Source organism: Aedes albopictus, chromosome 1 (genome assembly GCF_035046485.1).
Source record: "Aedes albopictus strain Foshan chromosome 1, AalbF5, whole genome shotgun sequence".
NCBI lineage: Eukaryota > Metazoa > Arthropoda > Insecta > Diptera > Culicidae > Aedes > Aedes albopictus.
The window spans coordinates 51,997,455-52,021,568 of record NC_085136.1 but is presented as its reverse complement, the minus strand read 5'-3'; the positions used below and the strand labels follow the sequence as shown (position 1 = coordinate 52,021,568).

The window sequence follows — 24,114 nt, the reverse complement described above, 5'->3', positions numbered from 1 at the left end:
ACAGCCCGCTACCAATTTTCGTTTGACTTATCGAATTGTTTACTATTCTTTCATCAACGTCTTCGGAACACGTTGGATATTAGAGCACAGAGAACAGACATCCAAGTCCAGTTCCGAAACTGTGTAAGGAATTTAACGGCGATTTGAAATCGGCAACACATGTGGCAATAGCGTGGCGCTGCAATCGATTAATTTCCCATACTAATTTAATTCACCACTTGAAATGTTTCAACTCACCACTGACTGTGGCAATATGGTGTTTGGTGGCGTTAGTGCTGTCATCGTGTATTGGTTTGCAACCTTACGGGGCTGTCCATAAACCACGTGGTCATGAGGGGGGGGGGGGCGGTTTCGGCCAATGACCATTTTGTATGGACAAATAAAAAAATTTGTATGGACTAATGACCACGCAGGGGGGGGGGGGTGTTGAAAAGTCCCAAAAAATGACCACGTGGTTTATGGACGGCCCCTACTCGAGTAAAGATTCAAATCCTTACACAACTTTCTGAATGAAATTTGTTGTAGCCTGAATGTCTGTTCTCTGTGATTAGAGTGACTCGTCTATTATACGGGATACACATAAAAATAATCGCATTCGATCGATTTAAAGTTTTTTAGGTCACATTTGAGATACACGGTCAGAAAATTCACTCATTTTCGAGCTAAAGTGGGACAACTCAAAATTGAGTAAATTTTTTTTCCAGCGATAGCGCTGGCCAAAGTGCGAAAATCTCATCAGTTTAAGCCGTATAATATTCTTGATGATGCGAAGAATATTACACGGCTTAAACCAGTTGGATTTTTGCACTTAGTCCAGTGCTATCGCTGGAAATGCAATTTACTCATTTTTTGAGCTGTTCCAGTTTAGCTCAGTTTTGTGTGAATCTTACTCATTTTAGAGTAACATTTTCTTAGCGTGTAGTAATGCAGGTATACCACAGAGAACAGACGAACATGCTCGAACAAAATTGCTCGAAAATCTTGTGTAAAGAAAAAAACAAGCTAAGTAGCGACATCGAAGGTGACTTTCCCACTCAAAAACTTGTTTCGACATCATGATGGCGCTTTCTGAAGAAATATTTCACTAACGCACCTTGAAATTTTTCTACTCAGATTCTGAGCTGTATTTGTTTACATAACAAGATGTTTATGACTATTTCACTAATCCAGCAACCAAATTTGAGCTACCCATTGATAATAAGTTTCATTATTTTCAATAAGAAACAAGTTGAACAAGAATTCTATTAATGTTTTCCAAGTAAAACCAACACATTCTCTTGGTGGAATTATACTATCGTGCACACTTGGTGACACTAGCGCCAAAAGGTAAAACAACGGCAAATTTGTACCCCGATTCGAAATTTGATAGCGCCACGTGATGGCCACATTCCCAGTTGTTTCAAAACAACCGTTGCAATGCTTTACACAACTGCACTACATGAGCTTGGACGTCTGTTCTCTGTGATTTAACATCGTACCACAGAGAACAGACGAACATGCTCGAACAAAATTGCTCGAAAATCTTGTGTAAAGATAAAAACAAGCTCAGTAGCGACATCGACGGTGACTTTCCCACTCTAAAACATGTTTCGACATCATGATGGCGCTTTCTGAAGAAATATTTCACTAACGCACCTTGAAATTTTCCTACTCAGATTCTGAGCTGTATTTGCTTACATAACAAGATGTTTATGACCATTTCACTAATCCAGCAACCAAATTTGAGCTACCCATTGATAATAAGTTTCATTATTTTCAATAAGAAACAAGTTGATCAAGAATTCAATTATTGTTTTCCAAGTAAAACCAACACATTCTCTTGGTGGAACTATACTAGGGCGCACACTTGGCGACACTAGCGCCAAAAGGTAAAACAACGGCAAATTTGTACCCCGATTCAAAATTTGACAGCGCCACGTGATGGCCACATTCCCAGTTGTTTCAAAACAACCGTTGCAATGCTTTACACAACAGCACTACATGAGCTTGGACGTCTGTTCTCTGTGATCGTACTTTCTTTCTATTTCAACTAGTTTTTAGATGGCTTTTTATAAGTGTAAGTGAATGGAGGGTTGTTCCTTGTCTGTGTGACACATTGTATCGAAACGAATTATGCATACAGTGATAGACATTCGTTTAGCCGAGACCAAAAAATTTCAAAAAAGTGTCAGGAAACTCATACAAAAGATTTTATGATAAAACTTTTTTATCGTAGTGATTGCATATCTAGGACTGTTTTATAAAAATGGGATACATCACACTTACATCACAGAGAACAGACGTCTATCTTCGCTTTCTGCCTTGTGTAAAACTTTGTAACGGTCATTTCAGAGTATGTGGTTATGCTCCCGTTGCGCGGCGCTAGCGTCCCATCACTTATATTGTTGTGTTGTCAAATTTGTTTCCAGTGCTCGCCGTTTTTGGCCGTTTGGCGCTCGTGTCGCTTTGTGGGCTAGTATATTTTAACTATGAACACTGCCATCGTGGGGTCAAATCGACTTTATATGTGGGGCAGTCTCCGTTGGTGGCGTTGAGGTACACTTAAATCCTTTACACACGATTTCGACGTATTTTTGTTCGAGCTTAAATGTCTGTTCTCTGTGCTTACATATACACTGAAACAAAAACGAGGGTAAAAATCCTTCAAATGTCATTTTTTGCCGAGACATTCGTTTAGCCGAATTGTACATTTTTTGGAATTTCATAATAAAAAACTAACAAATTTCGAAAAATATCCAACAAAATCATTTTGTATGGTGACCTACATTATAGATCGACTTGTAAATCATGAATTACTTCGTTTTTGGAAGTGTTGCCATATTAATTTTACATGCATCTTATATAAATATGCCATAATATTGTAAATGTTTCGAAATTGAGATTTGATGTAGTTATTTTTATCGGAAGTGTTTCAAAAGAATCTAATGAAAGTTTCATGGCGAGTGTAGGTTGAAAATTTACGAAAAACAATGTTTATAACAGAAAAAAATAACACAAACCATAAAAAAGTGACGTATATAAGTATTGTTTTGATGAAATATAATAGTTTCACTTGCATAAATCACAGCGTTTACTACTATTACGTCTTCTTATAGTTCCCAATATCTTCTAGACTGTTTTCTGGCTGAAATAACATACATTGGACGGCTCACATTTCGAGAAATGGCACCGAAAGTATTCAAATTCCTAGCATGAACTACTTGTTTCATAATTAAGACGTTCTTTTCAAATAAATTATGTTAAAAATGAATGTGATTCAATACTTAGACTCATTTATAATATATTTATTCGGATTGAATGAAATAATCCAATAGTTTGACCATATCTTGAATTTTTGTATGAATATCTGCTTTTAAATAAAAAGGGGACAGACATCCAGGCTAGAACAAATTTCATTCAGAAAGTTGTGTAAGTTCGAATCTTTACTTGAGTGAGGTTGCAAACCAATACACGATGAAAACCCTAACGCCACCAAACACCATATTGCCACAGTCAGTGGTGAATTGAAACATTTCAAGTGGTGAATTAAATTAGTATGGGAAATTAACCGATTGCAGCGCCACGATGTTGCCACTTGTGTTGCCGATTTCAAATGGCCGTTAAATTCCTTACACAGTTTCGGAACTGGACTTGGATGTCTGTTCTCTATGAATTAGAGTGGGCTTAAGGACAGACTTGTTGGAATCGCAAAATGGCCGACTTTGGCACCTACTCACGATTATGAGCGCACAAATCTCTTCGTAAACAAAACCAGCGTACCTGATTTTCTTATTTTAGGCTTATTGCAAGTGAGTAAAAACAAAAAAAAAAATGCACTGGTGTTTGAAGCTGGCTGCTTGAGATTTGTTCGCTTGTTCAAGTGGGATTTCAAGACGTTTGTCCTTAAAATAAAATTCAATGGAAATTTAGAATTTTTGGGCGATTTCGGATGTGTTTCGTGTTAGTTCAAATAAGATAGAAATTTTTATAAAGGTACTTTATTTCAAGTTTTATATAACGTTCGACGGCTGTATTTGCTACTTACATGAATGCAATCTTACAATTGTTTTGTATTACAGATTGAAAATTGCCTAACGTCTACTTTATCTACAGAAACAATGACAGATACTTTTGCGCTTTATTAATAGATATGGTTCGTGGTATTTCGTGCTCAATTTTGATCGCTACTACTAGAGAGTCCTCGCAAAAAAGTAAGGAAAATGCATATGGTTACTCAAATTGATGGACCCCCCGTTAGTTTTTTGCAGACCCTTCGATTTTGGTCAAATGGTGGCTCATTTGAACCGTTATAACTCGAATGCTTCTCCAAAAAAACCCCTCAAAATTAATTGTTGTTGAAAAGAGGAAAGATGTATACAATAATAAAAAGTTGGGTCGGCCATATTGATTTTGGCCACCATCTTGAATTTTTATACCAAAAAATTGTTGTCACCATGATGGCAACCACCGATTTTCATTTTTTTGCATCAATTGAAAGCTGAGACATTTATACATAACATATCAAAAAATTAAAGATGTCTTTTTCTTCCTTCAAAAGTTATCTGCCGTTTTGTAAAACTATGAAAACAGTAAAGTTACTGTTTTTTTTGAGCTGGGAAGAAATTGAACATGATCGAAATAAACGAATCTAGAGGGCGGTGCTATATATATATATATATATTATGAGGAATTCGTCAGGGATTGATCTAGAAAGACTCCTTCAGAGATGCTCAGAATGTTGTCTTAATGAACACCTGTGCTGTAAGTAAGTATACCTCCAGGAATGCTATTTGATTCAAAAGAATTATTTTCTGATGCAACGCCAAGAAATGTATATGAAGATACCTTTAATGGATATCCTCATGAAAAGTATTAGGGATTCCTTTTTAAAAAGTCCAACAGATCTCGCATTAATACCCCCCAAAGGGTGCCTTTAGAAATACAATCTAAAAATACTTCATCCATATTTTCAAGTGTTTCTGATAGTCATGGATAAATTTCTGTAGAATTGTGTCCCACTAACATTTTTGCTGTATAAGTGTTTAACACTTATGTGGCCGGCAGGGTACCCGGGTACCTTTTTCAATTTCAAATCTCGATATTTTAATGGTTATTGAGACTAGGATGTTGGAACTCTGTTAGATCTTAGAACTCGTGAATATACATCTATTAATAGGGTTGACCGAATTTTAAAGTGAGGAGGGGCAGGGGGAGGGGCTCCTGCATTTTTTTATTACGTGGAAGGCCGGCAGGGTACCCGGGTACCCACGAAATTGAAATGATCATATCTCCGTCAATTTTTCATCGATTTTGGAAATTTTTAGCTCATTCAACTCGGAAACTCATCATCTATCGGGAAAATATTTGGTTAGACCGATCTAATCACCGTGGTTTTCGGAAAATTCATATTTTTGGGAGTATGTCCTCATACCATATTGAAACCCACATTGTTAAGGCTAGGATACCTTAAAGTGTTTATGGTCAACCATGGCCCCATGGGAAGCGTGTTCCGAAATCACAGTTTCAAAGTCAACACGTTTTATGATTCCAGGCTGGTCACATACAATATGCCAAAGCAATTTTACGATGCTTGGTACCGAAATTGCTACTAACCTACCGAAAAGCCCGTATATTGTATTGCATAAAAACATGGATCCGGAAATCCAGATTTTCCGGTACCTATGGTGATCGGACCGGTCCAACCAAATACGATCTCGATAGATAATGAGTTTCTGAGTTGAATGAGGCAAAAACTTTTAAAATCGGTGGGAAAATCGCTGAGATATGATCATTTCCATTTCGTGGGTACCCGGGTACCCTGCCGGCCTTTTACGGGTGTTTTTTTTGATGGCCACACTACGGTTAAGAGAGTCAGCTCCATAAGCTGTTTTGCATCTGCTTTTGTTAGTAGTGTGTGGCAGTAAGACCACTGGGTGTTATGTGTGTTGTCCGTTGCCTACTGTTTGTTGGTAATGTTCTGTCTGTGCAGCCGGCATGATTGTCTCTATAATGCGCATTTCACCGTAGATTGTACAAAATCGCTCATAGATGATCGCCAGTACATATGCCAGTGAATATACCGAAACGATTAAATCACAGACAAACAGGCATCGTACATAGAACGATTTTCGTGAAAATTCATCACCTAGTTCACACTACCATCATTGGAGGAAATGTTTCACGAATCACTGCGTTGTGCAATATCGTCAACAGGAGGCGCCAGTGTAAAACGTCAAACGCAAAGAAAAACTATGCGCGCCTCTAGTTGTAAAAGCTACAATTATGAAAATTCAAAATAATCGTTAGAAGCGTGGTCGATGGAAATTCCGACAGTGTTACGTCTGTTTGTCTCTGATTAAACGCATCCGCACATATCTATAAGCGTTTTCGCACAACTTTGCGTGCTATTTTTTTCTTGCAATTCATAACAACTTTTAGCTACTTTTATTTATCGGCGCTGCAGTCTTGTATACCTGCTTTTTAGTAATATTAGAAATTTCAGAACATATGTCAGAAAAGCAACCAAATTCATTTTTAACGACACACACACAGCAATAATCAATGAATTTCTTAAAGAGATTTAACCAAAGTTGGCTACGAAATTTTCCCAAATATTACTCCAAAATTTCCAGTAGACATTCTTTGCAAACATTTCACAAAAACACCATTGAGAACAACCAAGAAGCTCCCATCATCATTTCAGAAAGTGTACCATGATTCAGTGATCTGACTGCCATATTTCTCTGTATACTTCTTTGAAAATAAAATTTAACCAAACATGGCAGCCGAAAATTGATCTCGGGGTAAAGACATAAATAAATCATGTTTAAGCCAGTGCATTGCATTTGAAAATCATTTCCGCAAAATCCGCATCGATGATTAGTGGAAACGCGCCAGATCCGCACGAAACGCAAAAACCGCGAAAAACGCAAAATCCGCGCCAGTTGTAATTATCAGCCCTGTATTCGAAAACAAAGGGATTAGGGAACGTTCAAAAATTACGTCCAACATTTGGGGGAGGGGGGGGGGTCTAGAAAAGTGTGACAGTACTGTAGAATATAGATCATGATTACTTCTCAGTGTAACTAAGTTGAGTCACAGGGTTTTATGGATAATAAACAGTAACACAGAATATGAGTCACAGGGATTAACTGTCAATAAAGATGAGTTCAGTTTGAGTCACACATGAGATAAGACGTGTTTGATTTCTGGTGGTCCGGACACAACAACTGGCGTACGAGGTGGGATTCCGCATTGAGTTTCGGCTGCATTCGGCGGATTTGTACAGGTTAGTTTTTTTCTTCGCTCTACCTAAAGCCTACCAGCACCAAATTGAGGAGGCTATGCCCCAAGTACCTATTGCATACCTCCATGGAAGCATGTGGAAAAACGTTGGAAGTGGAATCAATATTTGTCATCGGGGGGAAATGATATTCATAGGTTATGTTGTGTTTATTTTCAATAATATATACCACGGTGATTGAAAAAAAGTGAACGGTAGGCATAATTGCGCATCAAAGAATTGGTGTCGCGAACGATGCACGGCAACTTATGTGAATGAAGATGTGAACTGTGAGCTGAAGACAACATTGTGTAAGGTAAGTCGAATGATTTCTGGTTTCGATAAATAATTTTTTTGAAATCAATGTGTTGTTTTAATTTGTCCATTGTGATTTTTAAATTGTCGGTGAACAGTGACGTCACTAAGAAGCTGAATAGAGGGAAAATTCTGCGGGATCATGGTCAAATGTTTTGATTCTCAGCTTGTTTATGTGCAACATACAAATACAAACATTGGTGTTACAAGCGATACTGAAGAACAGAGCTGCTGGCTCTGAGTAACAAAAAGAAAGACTGTTGGTCTTTGTTTGGGAATTGAAAAAACATGTGACGGAAATTTCAAATCTAAAACTGCTGGTTTTAGAAGTAATTTACGGTGGCTATTGCTAAGACTGCTGGTTTTAGCTAATGAAAATGCTGATGGTCTATGTTTGCAGTTGTGTTAGTAATTATAATTTATAACTCTAAAACTGCTAGTTTTAGAATACATATACTGTGGCTATTGCTAAGACTGCTGGTTTTAGCTAATGGGAAGACTGTTGGTCTTTATTTCAAATAGGGTTGATAATTGCAACTCTAACACTGTTAGTTTTGGAAGAGATAAACGATGGCTTTGGCTAAGACTGATGGTTTTAGCTAATTAAAAAAAAACTCTTCAGTGATTGAACTGTTGGTTTCAGGGATTGAAATGATACCTTCTTGTTACTTGGCTATAAACTTTTACATATATTTCGCTTGTTGTATGCAATCTGGGAAAAAAGTTTTGAAAAAAGATACGGCTAAAACTGTTAGTTTAGGGGATAAGAGACTGTTGGTCTTTATCAGTGATTACAAAACTATTTCAAGGAATACAGTAGAACTGCTGGTGCCAAGGCTGGTGCTGTTATTTATGTAGTATTTATATTTAGTTTGAAGTCAGAGCTGTTTACTCTGTTTGTAGGATGTGCATTTATACAAGCTCGTGAACTCGATGGTTGAAAATTATTTATTTGGGTTGAACAAAAAAAAAAATGCAAGATATTTTCTTTTGCGATAGAATCCACATGCTTCATGGTGCTGGTAGAGGGAATGAAGTTATAGTAAACCAAGAATTTCTCCTTTTTCTCTAACTTTATTAGAGTAATGGAGATCAGTAGACCTGTTCGACCGTTCGACTTAAACGTCGAAGACAATCGGCAAGCTACGGAATGGGCGAAATGGAAGAGGCAACTTGAATGTTACTTCAATGCCTGTAACGTTACAGATCAATCGGACAAACTGGCAAAATTATTATTTCTTGGTGGCCCCGATTTGCAGGAGCTATTTGATAACCTGCCCGATGCTAAACGAGTACCTCTTGTGCTCAGTGACCCTCCTTATTATGATGTTGCGATCGCTGCTCTTGATGCCCATTTTGAGCCTAAGCGTATGATTGCGTATGAGAGATATGTGTTTAGGCAGATGTCACAAAAACCTTCTGAAAGACTGTCGGATTTCGCACTGAGGCTAAGAGTACAAGCCAAAAGATGTGGATTTTTGCCAGATGTCTTTGACGACATGATCATAGATCAGATAACCGAAAAAGGGAATTCAGATGCGTTGCGGATGGAGATTTTGAAACGAGATGTAAGATCATTGAACGAGATTATTGCGTTGGGTACCGCAATCACAGAATCGAAAGTGAGGTCGATGCAGATGACAAACAAAGGTCAAGAAGTTCGAGAAGAAGGCATGGTACAACTAGTGAAACGTCAACGTCGTGGTCAGGTTGTTTATCCACCGCGTACTCCGGCTATGAATCGCGGGGTAATCATGTCCTGTCACGCATGTGGTCGACCAGGTCATTTGCAGTCTAGTAGGTGGTGCCCGGCAAAAGGAGTGAAGTGCAACAAATGCCAAGCCACTGGTCATTACGCAAAGTGTTGCTTCAGGTACAGTCAACCTCAACGCCGAGACTCTCTGCCAAATCGCAAACGGCCTTTCAACGAGAACGCTGAGAAGTTGGACTGGCACCAGCGTCCTGCAAAACGCATCAGAGCTGTATCTGATGAAATCGAGAAGAGCTCAGATGAGGCGAACATTTTCTTCGCAATGGGTCGGAACGAGTTCCATTTTCGCATCGGAGGAGTCACGGTTCCAATGACCATAGATTCTGGCGCAGACGCGAACATCATTCCCCTATCCATTTGGCAGCAGATGAAAGAGGCCCATGTTCGAGTGTATGATGTATCCAAGGAACCAGATCGCGTGCTCAGGGCATATGCAAGTAGTGAGCCTCTTAAAATAAAAGGGATGTTCTGTGCAGAAATTACGGCCGGTTCTAATGAAGGGTAAATTCTACGTAGTAGAAGGAGGAAAGCAGTGTTTGCTCGGTGAGAAAACGGCACATGAACTTAAAGTGCTGAAAATCGGTTTCAACATCGCCGCTGTCGAACAGCCTTTGAAGGAGTTTCCAAAAATGAAGGGAATCGTGTTGGAAATCCCTATTGATCCAGCTGTACAGCCCGTGCAACAGCCGTATCGGCGTGCTCCTATTACTTTGGAAGGGTTGATTGAGGAAAAGTTGAATTATCTACTCGAGCAAGGGATCATAGAACGCGTGACAGAACCGTCTGCGTGGGTATCTCCCTTGGTGCCTGTCTTGAAAGATACCGGTGAAGTTCGCCTCTGTGTCGACATGCGTCGAGCGAACCGGGCTGTCCTAAGAGAGAAGCATCCACTACCGGTCATCGAGGAGCTGCTGGGTAGCATTAATGGTGCCGTCCGTTTTTCAAAGGTGGATATTAAGGACGCCTACCACCAAATTGAGATTTCCGAACGATCACGCGAGATAACAACCTTCATTACGAAGGCCGGATTGTTCAGGTAACTGAGTTTATTGATTGTTTTTTCTCTGATGAATTTTGAATAAATGAAATATTAACCTCTCTAAATGTTGTACTATTTTTCAATAGATATAAAAGACTAATGTTTGGCGTGTGTTCAGCTCCAGAACTTTTCCAAAAAGTGATGGAAACAATTGTAGCGGGATTGGAAGGAGTTATTGTGTATCTTGACGATCTCATAGTATTTGGGAGATCAGAACCCGAACATGCAAGGAGACTACGAGCCCTGCTGGACAGACTGGAAGAATATGGTATCTTGCTAAACTCAACGAAATGCAAATTCAACGTTAGCAAGCTGGATGTTCTAGGACACGAGTTATCAGCAAACGGTATCAGACCAACGGAGAGCAGGGTCAAGGCGATCGAACAATTTCGAGCACCTTCAAATATTGGGGAATTACGAAGTTTCCTTGGGCTAGTCACGTATGTAGGCCGTTTTATCCCAAACCTAGCCAGCAAAACTGATCCTCTGCGAGGTCTTCTTCGAGGGGGGACACCTTTTGTTTGGAATAACGTCCATCAGATCGCTTTTGAATCAATAAAGACAGCGATTGCGTCTGTAGGTTTTCTTGGGTTTTTTGATCCAAGGGACACAAGCTTCCTCATTGTGGACGCTAGCCCTACTGGACTTGGTGCAGTTTTGCTCCAAGAAAACGATAGGGAAGGAAAACGGATAATTGCTTTTGCTAGCAAAGCATTAACTGATCTAGAGAGGAAATACTTCCAGACCGAGAGAGAGGCCTTGGCCCTGGTGTGGGCCATAGAGAAATTTCGGTTGTATTTGCTGGGAACAACGTTTAAGCTTATCACCGATTGCAAACCTCTAGATTTCCTCTTTAGTCAACGATCCAAGCCATGCCCTAGAATTGAAAGGTGGGTGTTGCGAGTCCAGTCGTACCGATTTGATGTCATCTACGAACCAGGAGCTACAAACCTTGCGGATGCGTTGTCACGGCTTGCTGTTTGTCGACCGGAACCTTTTGATGAAGAGAATGAAGCTTACATTAAAACAGTGGTGTCGGCAACCATACCGAAGGCGATTACGGTTGAGGAAATAGGAATGCATACCAAAAACGACACTGTGCTTCAGGAGCTGGTAGCGGTACTCGAAGGAGCCCAATGGACGGAAGCAATGAAAGTTTTCAAGCCATTCGAAGCAGAGTTGTATCGATCGGGGAACTTGCTCATGAGGGGTGATCGTTTGATTGTGCCAGAGGCTCTACGTTCCAGGGTTTTGGAATTGACGCATGAATCACACCCTGGGATCGTATCAATGAAAAGAAGATTGCGTCAAAAAGTGTGGTGGCCTGGGGTCGACAAAGAAGTAGAGAAATTGGTGAAAAGTTGTAAGGCTTGTACAATTGTCGCTGCGCTCGATCCCCCTGAGCCGCTTCAATCGACAAGGATGCCAGAGAGACCATGGGTAGATTTAGCTGCAGACTTCGTTGGTCCGTTGCCGTCCGGTGAGAATCTGCTGGTCATCGTTGATTATTTCACTCGGTTTATAGAGGTAATTGTCATGAAACAAATTACGGCGAGTTTGACAGTCAAAGCGTTTCACGAAACGTTTTGTCGATTTGGTATGCCTAAAACTCTGAGAACAGACAATGGTCCTCAATTTAAAAGTAACGAGTTCAAAACCTTCTGTGAACAATTTGGTATTGAAATCCGGAAGACGACACCGTACTGGCCTCAAGCAAACGGAGAGGTGGAGAGGGTGAATGGGATGATAAAAAGCATCTAAAGATAAGCCAGGTTGAAGATACGGACTGGAAGTGGGATCTTCGAATGTGCGTACTAATGTACAATTCAACGCCCCACTCCACCACGGGGGTAGCTCCATCCGTGCTGATGTTTGGCCGGGTTATGAAGGACAAATTGCCGCATGTTTCAAACGACTTCAACAAAACGTTGGAGGAAGTGAGAGATAGAGATAAGGTACAAAAGTACAAAAGTATGGAATATACTAATCTCCGACGTCATGCAAGAACCAGCAACGTGCAAGTCGGGGATACGGTAGTTGTGAAAAGACCTTTCAAAGAACAAAAACTTGCCTCGAACTTCAGCCCGGAAGAGTGGGAGATTACGCAAAAGAATGGTTCAGATGTGACACTTCGGTCCAAGGAATCGGACTGCGTCATCCACAGAAATGCGGCACACCTAAAACGGCTTACCCCAAAAGATGATAGCAACAACCAAACCATTCCGGAAGACAATGGAAATGAAGGAGTCAAGGACCATGAGCCTACCCGAAGTGACACCACCAGCGAGGATTCAGCTGCTCAATCCGGAGACGCAGCTCGTCCTTGTAGATTGAAGAAACGGCCAGCGTATTTGAGCGATTTCAAGGTTAACAGTGTTGATCTTATTTGAGAAAGGGAGGGGTTGTAGAATATAGATCATGATTACTTCTCAGTGTAACTAAGTTGAGTCACAGGGTTTTATGGATAATAAACAGTAACACAGAATATGAGTCACAGGGATTAACTGTCAATAAAGATGAGTTCAGTTTGAGTCACACATGAGATAAGACGTGTTTGATTTCTGGTGGTCCGGACACAACAAGTACGTGTATTGGGTATAGGAAAAGTGCGTGACAGAGGGGGGAGGGGGGGGTCTAGAAATCCCGAAAAACGATGGACGTAATATTTGAATCTTCCCTTACTACGGCACCGATTGATTCCCTTATTTTTTGTTAATGTTTGTTCGTACTCACTTCTTACTAAAGTACAGTAATTAGAAACAAAACATTCAGCGCTTTATTCCTTTGTTTATCCCAAAGGCTGTTCGGGCTCTAAAGAAGTTGATCATCAATATTAATTTCTATTCCCGATCAGCCTAGATAGCAGTGTAGTGGCGGTAGCAGTTCCCTCAACTGGCTAAGAATATCACTACGGATTGCCTGATCCGGTGGTAAAAGCACAGAGAACAGACGAACATGCTCGAACAAAATTGCTTTAAAATCTTGTGTAAAGAAAAAACAAGCTCAGTAGCGACATCGACGGTGACTTTCCCACTCAAAAACTTGTTTCGACACCATGATGCCGCTTTCTGAAGAAATATTTCACTAGCGCACCTTTAAATTTTCCTACTCAGATTCTGAGCTGCTTTTGCTTAAATAACAAGATGTTTATGAATATTTCACTAAACCAGCAAAAAAATTTGAGCAACCCATTGATAATTAGTTTCATTATTTTCAATAAGAAACAAGTTGAACAAGAATTTAATTTTTGTTTTCGAAGTAAAACCAACACATTCTCTTGATGGAACTATACTAGGGTGCACACTTGATGACACTAGCGCCAAAAGCTAAAACAACGGCAAATTTGTACCCCGATTCGAAATGTGACAGCGCCGCGTAATGGCCACATTCCCAGTTATTTCAAAACAACCGTTGCAATGCTTTACACAACTGCACTACATGAGCTTGGACGTCTGTTCTCTGTGGTAAAAGTCCACCAAACAAGCGACCCCTAGTTCATGGTGTTATGCGTACCGTGCCTAGGAATGAATGGTTAGGGGGGTCTTATAAAAACTTAACCGTGAACGGAGCCTGTGGAGTACCAGGGCACCCTCCACAGTATGTTGCCCTTACTGTGTTAAACGGAGCAATGACGCAGTGGACCTTATTTGTCTCCGGGATAATCGGCCACTTTTCTTACGTCTCAATTCCGAGGCTTAATAAAAGTGGGTAAATGATTTTTTTATGACAGGAATTAAGTTCGTACAGGTAAACCTTCATCACGCAAAAGGTGCTTCTGCTGTGTTGAGTCGAAGGTTTAAAAAAGAAGGACTAGAAGTGGCGCTTATTCAAGAGCCATGGTCCAATAAACTAAAGATTCTTGGAGTTCTGACACAAAATAGTAAACTATTTTATGATGAGCAACAAGATTCACCCAGAACCGCTGTCTTAGTACGCAAAACGTTAAAATGCTATCATATTACAGAGTTTATCAGAAAGGACATTGTTGCGGTCATGGTAGAGGTACCAACCACTAGGGGTAAAACTGAGATCGCTGTGGCTTCAGCTTACTTTCCTGGTGATGTTCCTGAGGCACCTCCTCCTGAGATCGCATCATTTGTTCAAATCTGTAAAGAAAACAACAAATCGTTTATCATTGGCTATGACGCCAATGCGCATCACACGGTTTGGGATAGTACGGATATTAAGAGTCGAGGTGAGTCACTATTAGAGTATCTGTCTTTGAACAAAATAGACATTTGCAATAATGGTGATAAACCTACTTTCTCAAATGTAATCAGACAAGAGGTCTTGGATCTAACACTGTGCAATGCTGCAATCTTTGACAAGATCACAAACTGGCACGTGTCAGATGAGATTTCTCTATCTGATCATAAACACATAATCTTCAAATGGAGTGGTGGAGATTATTCTAGAACCGCATTTAGAAATCCCAGGAGGACAAACTGGGATCAATATGTAGAATTGTTGAATACGCATTCATTTACAATGGGAGCACAGACAAACAGACGTAACTCTTAAAGGAAATTCATCAAAAACTTTTGCCCGGTGTGTTTTTCATGAGCACACTGCCACCTGTTGGTATAACCGCGCGAGACACTGTCGGCCATGATGGATTTCGATTTGACGTTTGCTAACACGCACACTACTACACAAATCGCCTGTAATTTTCGTTTGCATCATTCAGCAACGTGTACACTGGCAAACGTCAAAGCGATCGAACACTAGCGCCTCTGGTGGAACGATCACGCAAATCAAATGAAATTTGAATTGATCGTTAAATGCATGTGCCAAGCCGTTTTGAAGAGTGTTACGTCTGTTTGTCTGTGATGGGAGAAACCATTTATTCAACCCAAAAGTTGGAAGCATTTTCTCAAAGGGTAAATGAAAGTATCATCAATTCCTTTAACGGAAGTTGTCCCACCATACAATCGTCTTCTACTAGAGTACCGTAAAATGGGGTAACTTTGACAGTTTTTCAGCGAATTTTCTTAATATTTTTTCATGTAACAGTATTTTCCCTACTTTTATATTTTTAAAACAAGTACTGGGGTATCAGTTATCAATTGCAATTGAAAGATTTGATGATTTTAAATACTTTGGGTGACTTTGCGTTTTCCATATGAGCGAAAATCAGATTTTCATTTTGGGGTAACTTTGATAGTTGCCTGAAAAACATATCAAATCTTAAAAAATAATCACAGATTGAAATCTCAGGAATATGAGCATGATGAGAGAAGCCTTGTGGAAAATATTATAGAGGTTTTTAATATCAAAACATTGATTTTTTACTAAATTTTATGTATAAAAATGAGTTTGTGGAGTACCGAGTGAAAAACAGTGAATTTTGTTGACGAAAATCATTATCTTTGTAAAAATATATGTTTAACGGTACATCAACATATGATTGCATGCTATTCATGATGAGTTTTCTTTATTTTGGGTATTTTTTTAATGTTTTATTAACAAATTTTGAATAACACAGATTTATCTACATGGAATTACAAGGGCATTGCATACTTTTAGGCGTTTATTGGTGTATGGAGATTTATGTCCCAATTTACAAAATTGAGTCCAGTTTGTAAAAACGCACTTCGTTAAGTGATTCAAGGCCAGATTTGGAATCTACAATGATGGATCTACCATGAATAAGAGGCCATTCATTGAAAAAATAGTTGAAACAGAGCTGTACAGCAGATTGTTTGAAGGGTTTGACAAATGACAGAAATATCATCAATTTTTATTTTTAGCCCAAAAAGTTAAATATAAACTCGGTTTTAATGAAAATTCGTTTAAGATGGACTTTCATATGTATTGTTTTGATCTACGTTTGCCTTTTTCTTAACTGGTTAAAGGAATCATAGTTATAAGGTAATCTATACCATGCCTGTCGAACTATCAAAGTTACCCGCATTATCAAAGATACCCCATTTTACGGTATCTACTAGTTATCTACTAGTTATCTTTTTGAATCACTGTACGACAAACTGGTAGTGTTTTATTTGATCGCCGATACTACAGTTGGCAACGAGGTGAAAATTTATTGAGCGAAATTGAAATTTGGTGAAGTGATAGCAAGCAATAAATTATTTTGTGATTTAACAGGAAACTTTGTGCGAAGAAGCGGTAAGCAGTTTTATGATTGTGGAGACGTGTATGTACCGGAAGATATTTTTTGATTAAGGAGAGAGCACAGAGAACAGACGTCCAAGTTCATGTAGTGCAGTTGTGTAAAGCATTGCAACGGTTGTTTTGAAATAACTGGGAATGTGGCCATTACGCGGCGCTGTCACATTTTGAATCGGGGTACAAATTTGCCGTTGTTTTAGCTTTTGGCGCTAGTGTCACCAAGTGTGCACCCTAGTATAGTTCCACCAAGAGAATGTGTTGGTTTTACTTGGAAAACATTAATTGAATTCTTGTTCAACTTGTTTCTTATTGAAAATAATGAAACTTATTATCAATGGGTTGCTCAAATTTTGTTGCTGGATAAGTGAAATAATCATAAACATCTTGTTATTTAAGAAAATAAAGCTCAGAATCTGAGTAGGAAAATTTAAAGGTGCGCTAGTGAAATATTTCTTCAGAAAGCGCCATCATGGTGTCGAAACAAGTTTTTGAGTGGGAAAGTCACCGTCGATGTCGCTACTGAGCTTGTTTTTTCTTTACACAAGATTTTCAAGCAATTTTGTTCGAGCATGTTCGTCTGTTCTCTGTGGAGAGAGTACACAGTCAGCTATAGCAGGTAAGCTACCTGCAAGTTAAGCATGGTGCATTAAAAAGAATACGAAGTTACTTAAAAAAACGCAAGGATGAATGGAAACCGCGATTTGATTAGTTTTTTTTTTTAATTTGAGAAATCCAGGATGCAAGCTGTGCAAAAATTTTCCTTGTTATTTTTCACGCCTTCTCGTTACTATGGTAACACTGTGTAGGTCGCACACAAACGGTTAAAAAAATGGTTCACATATGTTTAACAGTGGGGGTGGGGTTTGAAATGTCAGTCTAATCATGAGTCTAACTTCTTATTGGAATTCAGTTTGACAGCTGACTTTGGTTTTGAAATGCCAAACTTGCTTCTTGTTAGAATTCATTTCTGACAATCAATGTGAGAAAAAGGCAAACAAAACAACAGTTATGTGATTTTATTTTAGGTGAACGGAACGATAAAAAAAAAAGAAATTTAGTTATGTTATTATTATCAACGTAAGCAAAATGTTTCGACGACAGTACCCGTTGTGCTAGTGGGCGAGGAAGTAATTTTGAATAAGAGCAATCGTGCTGTTGCAAATTTGTGTGTTTAGGAAGTGATTGGTGTTCTTTTGTCGGTGAGGAAAGAAAATAGGTGGTAAGGGAACGTTCAAAAATTACGTCCAACATTTGGGGGAGGGGGGGGGGTCTAGAAAAGTGTGACAGTACGTGTATTGGGTATAGGAAAAGTGCGTGACAGAGGGGGGAGGGGGGGGTCTAGAAATCCCGAAAAACGATGGACGTAATATTTGAATCTTCCCTAAGAAGTGTGGTAAGCTTGTCTTAGAGAAGCAAGTGTGTGTTAAGAAAAAGTTCTTTATTTTTAGGAGAGCAACTGTGTGCTATAACGTGGCAAATTTTGCCTTTGGAGAGCAACTGTGTGCTAAGGAGTATTTGGCAATGTTTTGCCCAGCAATTGTGGAGAGCAACTGTGTGCTGAAAGGTAAGTGGCAGGAAATCGCCGAGGAGAGCAACCGTGTGCTATAGATTGACCGGCAACTGTGTGCCTTGTTGGAGAGCAACCGTGTGCTAAAAGATGTTTTTTTTTTAATGGTTTTAGATGACATTTGTGTGTTTTTGGATGAAACTGATTGGAATTTGACAGCAATTGTGTGTTATGAAAATATGACCAATATCACTTATTCTGATTTGACTAAGAACATTTACTGGTCACATGATGTCATTGAGAGACAACTTTCATGTCTATAACATTGTCTTCCAGGGATGGTTTATCGTTTTTTTTTCTCTAAGTTCAAAACATTGAAAAGTTGAAATCATTGAAATTTCCTGCTTTTAGCAATGAACAAACCTGGACATAAAAGTATCTACACTGAAAGAAGCCTTGCAGTAATGGCAAGCACAAAAATGTTTTTAAATTTACCATGGCAAAACATGATCATCGACCCACCAACGCTTCTTGTGTGTGTTTTGTTTCTTCTCACATCAGCCGGTTCGATAGCTGAGTGGTAGCGTGCGAGCCTGGTAATGTCAAGATTCTTGGTTCGAATCCGGTTGCCAACAGAAACTTTTTTTAATTGAAAATCGAGTCCATGGTAAAATTGAAAACATAATTCTGTTGAATTAAAACGAAACTCAGTCTGCACAAATTTAGTGGCGTTGTGCATTTATATTAACCCTCAGAATAGTAATTTTCACCGCAGGCCGCCGTTCAGTGTACATATTTGCGTTTCGAAACATCTTTCCATTCATCCTTCGTTAATAGCTGAACTTCCTAAATGGGTAACAAGATGTGTAACCTTGTACATCAAATTCAAAATTTCAAAATAGGATGGAATCATCAATGCATCGCATTAAACCGCTCGTTTTCGGGGCTGATCGAACTCAGTTGCCCACTGCGTGGCAGAAGTGGAAACGAGAGTTGCAAAGGTATTTCGACGCCTGTGGGATTACCTCTCAATGGGAAAAACGTTCCCAGATGTTGCATTTGGCTGGATCCGAAATTCAGGAGATATTTGACCATCTTCCTGGAGTAGATAAATTTTCGCGGGTTCTTGCTGATCCTCCATATTACGACGTAGCGATCCGTCGACTCGACGAACATTTTGAACCTATGCGAAACAGGAATTATGAACGACATTTGTTTCGCCAAATTATCCAAAAACCAGAGGAAAGATTCGCCGATTTTGTTTTGCGCCTGCGTATCCGAGCAAAACGTTACGAATTTGATCGGTATGATTCTCGCGAAAGCGACGATAGAATCATCGAGCAAATTGTCGAGGCATGCAAATCATCCGAACTTCGACGACAGATTTTGGCAAAAGACTTGTCATTGGAGAAAATCTCAACTCTGGGAACCACTTTGGCGGACGTACACCAGCAAGTAAAGGAGATGGACCGAACTCCTACCGATAATGGTTTAGCTGAAGGTAGGATAGAAACTAAGAATTTGTAGATTTAAAAAAAAAATACTTTTGACTGATTGTGCATATATATTTTTATTTTCATATTTGACCCACGTTAGGGATTAACAAGATATCCAAGCGTCCAGTTAAGGACAGACTTGTTAGAATCCCAAAATGGCCGCCACAATGGCCGACTTTGGCACCTACTCACGATTTCAAAAGCACAATCTCTTCGTAAACATAACCAGCGCACCTGAGCTTCTTATTTTAAGCTTATTACAAGTGAGCAAGAACAGAATAATAGAACGCACTGTTGTTTGAAGCTTGCTTCTTGAGATTTGTGCGTCTGAAGTTCTGATGCACTGTTGAAGCGGGATTTCAAGAAGTTTGTCCTTAACATGAGTTTCCCTTCAACGGATGGTCGTTTCGAACGAAACTCTGGAAGAGTTAACCACAGAGAACAGACGAACATGCTCGAACAAAATTGCTTGAAAATCTTGTGTAAAGAAAAAACAAGCTCAGTAGCGACATCGACGGTGACTTTCCCACTCAAAAACTTGTTTCGACACCATGATGGCGCTTTCTGAAGAAATATTTCACTAGCGCACCTTAAAATTTTCCTACTCAGATTCTGAGCTGTATTTGCTTAAATAACAAGATGTTTATGATTATTTCACTAATCCAGCAACAATATTTGAGCAACCCATTGATAATTAGTTTCATTATTTTCAATAATAAACAAGTTGAACAACAATTCAATTATTGTTTTCCAAGTAAAACCAACACATTCTCTTGGTGGAACTATATTGGGGTGCACACTTGGTGACACTAGCGCCAAAAGGTAAAACAACGGCACATTTGTACCCCGATTCAAAATTTGACAGCGCCGCGTAATGGCCACATTCCCAGTTATTTCAAAACAACCGTTGCAATGCTTTACACAACTGCACTACATGAGCTTGGACGTCTGTTCTCTGTGAGTTAACCGCGATTTTGGTAGATCAGGTTCAGAATTCGGTAAGGCTGATCGGTATTCAAACAAGGACGGGCTACTTGCAGCTAAGGCTTGTTTTGCTTGCGGCCAAAGAGGGCATTTCAAGAGGGATTCCGTTTGTCGAGCAACGAACGCGAAGTGTATGAAGTGCGGAACAGTGGGACACTATGCGAATCGTTGTATGAAAAGAGCTGCTACCAAAAATATCGGATTCAGACCAAAACGTTTACGGATGGCGGAAGAAGAGCCGAATGAGATGCCGAATGAGGAGATCACAGAGAACAGACGTCCAAGCTCATGTAGTGCTGTTGTGTAAAGCATTGCAACGGTTGTTTTGAAACAACTGGGAATGTGGCCATCACGTGGCGCTGTCAAATTTTGAATCGGGGTACAAATTTGCCGTTGTTTTACCTTTTGGCGCTAGTGTCGCCAAGTGTGCACCCTGGTATAGTTCCACCAAGAGAATGTGTTGGTTTTACTTGGAAAACAATAATTGAATTCTTGATCAACTTGTTTCTTATTGAAAATAATGAAACTTATTATCAATGGGTAGCTCAAATTTGGTTGCTGGATTAGTGAAATAGTCATAAACATCTTGTTATGTAAACAAATACAGCTCAGAATCTGAGTAGAAAAATTTCAAGGTGCGCTAGTGAAATATTTCTTCAGAAAGCGCCATCATGATGTCGAAACAAGTTTTTGAGTGGGAAAGTCACCGTCGATGTCGCTACTGAGCTTGTTTTTTTCTTTACACAAGATTTTCGAGCAATTTTGTTCGAGCATGTTCGTCTGTTCTCTGTGAGGAGATCTTCTATGCGATGGGAAAGAATATATTCGAATTCATGGTGGGCGGAGTAAAAATTCCCATGATTATTGACTCTGGCGCAGATGCCAATGTAATCTCTAATGATACTTGGCAACGAGCTAAGAGGGCAGGCATTACAATTGAAGATTTTACTCAAGAAGTGGACAGAAACTTGATTGCCTATGCCAGTAACAAACCCATGAAGATGTTCGGTATGTTCAGGGCATTGATTCGAGCTGGCTCAAAAGAAATCAAGGCAACTTTCTATGTCGTGGAACAAGGTCAGCGCAATCTGTTGGGTGATAAAACGGCTAAGCAGCTTGAAGTTCTCAAGGTCGGGTTTGACATCGCATCAGTCGTAAATGTTTCTACCAGTTTTCCAAAAATCAAAGGCATTATCGTTGAGATTCCCATCAAGGAGACGGTTCAAGCGGTTCAGCAAGGTTATCGCCGAGCTCCAATCGCTTTGGAAGGAAAAATTCACGATAAGTTGGAAACTCTATTGCAAAAGGACATAATCGAGAAGGTAAATGGACCTTCTGCCTGGGTTTCGCCAATGGTACCCATTATGAAAAGATCCGGGGAAGTCAGAATCTGCGTAGACATGAGGCGAGCTAATCAAGCTGTTCTTCGTGAATCTCATCCACTGCCGCTCATCGAAGAATTGTTGGGAAGTCTTGGTGGGGCGACCAAGTTTTCCAAATTGGGCATCAAAGAGGCTTATCATCAACTGGAGTTGTCTGAAAAATCCCGCGAAATTACCACGTTCATAACCAAGTATGGCCTATTCAGGTAAATTGTATTGATATTTTGAAATACCGGTTGATATATATAAAAATAAAAACATTTTGTAAACATTTTTAGATATAAGCGATTGATGTTTGGAATTTCCTGTGCACCAGAACTTTTTCAAAAAGTTATGGACACAATAGTGACAGGTTTAGATGGAGTGATAGTATACCTGGATATTTTGATGTTTGGCCGTACACAACAAGAACATGATATGCGACTAAAAGCATTGATGGTTCGGTTGGAGCAATACGGGGTCCTTTTGAACATGGAGAAGTGTTTGTTTAACGCAGACAAGTTGGATTTTCTGGGCCATGAACTTTCCGAAGAAGGAATTAAACCGCTAAAAAGCAGAGTTCTGGCACTCCAACAATGTTGTGAACCTACTAATGCTGGAGAACTGAGAAGTTTCTTAGGATTGGTCACTTATGTGGGAAGGTTTATACGTATGCTGTTGAGAGCAGGTAACAGTTTTGAATGGACCTCTAAACAAAAACTAGCTTTCGAGGAGATTAAGCGTGCGATTTGTAATATCAGTCACCTGGGCTTCTTCGACGTGAACGACAAAACTATCTTGATAGCAGATGCTAGTCCCTCTGGCCTGGGTGCTGTACTTCTACAAGAAAATTCCAGAGGAGAACAGAGAATTATCGCCTATGCGAGTAAATCGTTGACCAACTTAGAACGCAAATCTTTCCAAACCGAAAAGGAGGCTTTGGCCTTAGTTTGGTCAGTTGAGCGGTTCAGGTTATGTTATATCTTCAGGGAACACCCTTTAAGTTGGTCACTGATTGTAAACCCTTGACGTTTTTGTTCAGTCCCCGGTCAAAACCTTGTGCTCGTTTGGAACGATGGGTATTGCGGCTTCAATCCTTCAACTTCGATATTGTTCATGAGCCAGGCTCTACCAACTTGGCCGACGCACTTTCGCGACTTTCACGACCAGAGCCACAGCCGTTTGATACTGAAAATGAAGATTACGTACAGTTCGTGGCAAACGTTTCAACTCCTGTGGCTGTGAAATTGGATGATATTAAAGAAATGTCAAAACAAGACGAAATCATTCGTGCTGTACTTCATGCACTTGAAGTTAATGTTTGGACAACAGCTACACTGCTGTTTAAGCCGTACGCGACCGAACTTTGTGCTTTGGAGAATCTTCTTCGCGGTGAAAGGATTGTCATTCCGGAAGCATTGCAAAGCCTGGTACTACAATTGGCACATGAAGGGCATCCTGGTATTGTGGTTATGAAAAGGCGATTAAGACAAAAAGTATGGTGGCCCAACATGGATAAACAAGCTGAAAATCATGTTAAAGGATGTAAAGAGTGTACTCTCGTATCTTCACTGTCACCCCCGGAACCACTGATTCGAACAAAGATGCCTAACAAGCCGTGGACGCACATCGCAGTTGATTTCATGGGACCTCTTCCAACAGGGCATAACTTACTAGTACTTGTTGATTACTTCAGCCGTTTTGCAGAAGTGGTAATCATGCGAGAAACCACAGCTAAATTGACAGTCCAAGCCCTTCATGAGACATTCTGTCGTTATGGAATCCCCGAATCCATGAGGACAGATAATCAGGGGGCCAGCAAAAGGCAAAATCCCCGTAGCTCACAACAAAAACACGTTCAAAATTGTTTGTGCTGAAAACTGATGCGTTACACAATTTCTTACTGATTTATTTGCTATCTTCGCGTTGTCGTGTAATTTCGAACGATTGCACGCCAAAATTTTTGTAACCTTCTGCTAGTTTTACACGTTTTACTTAAGTAATAACTTATGGTAATGACTAATTCGCAGATGTCGTGCACTTCCCAGATCTGTCAGAGTGCCCAAAAGTGTCAATTTCCCAAACATGTCAAATTCATGTGGGCTACGGCACATCTATTCGTTGACGTCCGCGCTACCCCGCTGCAGATAATGGTCCACAATTCGTTGAACAAATTTTGTCTTGAGTTCGGTATCGAGCTAGTCAAAACATCACCTTATTGGCCACAAGCGAATGGAGAGGTTGAGCGTGC

At 39.9% G+C, this 24,114-nt stretch overlaps 1 protein-coding gene across 1 annotated transcript; it reads left to right on the top strand.

Annotated features, from left to right (window-relative positions):
* Positions 1-1,481: 1,481 nt before the first annotated feature.
* On the top strand, positions 1,482-14,173 carry LOC134284935 (uncharacterized). The gene is made up of 2 exons (XM_062844530.1): positions 1,482-7,267; positions 8,658-14,173. Exon 2 carries the CDS (start codon positions 8,662-8,664, stop codon positions 9,850-9,852), a length of 1,191 nt encoding a protein of 396 aa, XP_062700514.1. The 5' UTR covers positions 1,482-7,267; positions 8,658-8,661; the 3' UTR covers positions 9,853-14,173.
* Positions 14,174-24,114: the final 9,941 nt, after the last annotated feature.

Bases quoted from the DNA above. Each gene is read 5' to 3' on its own strand.
- LOC134284935 (XM_062844530.1), top strand. From the start codon at position 8,662: ATGGAGATCAGTAGACCTGTTCGACCGTTCGACTTAAACGTCGAAGAC.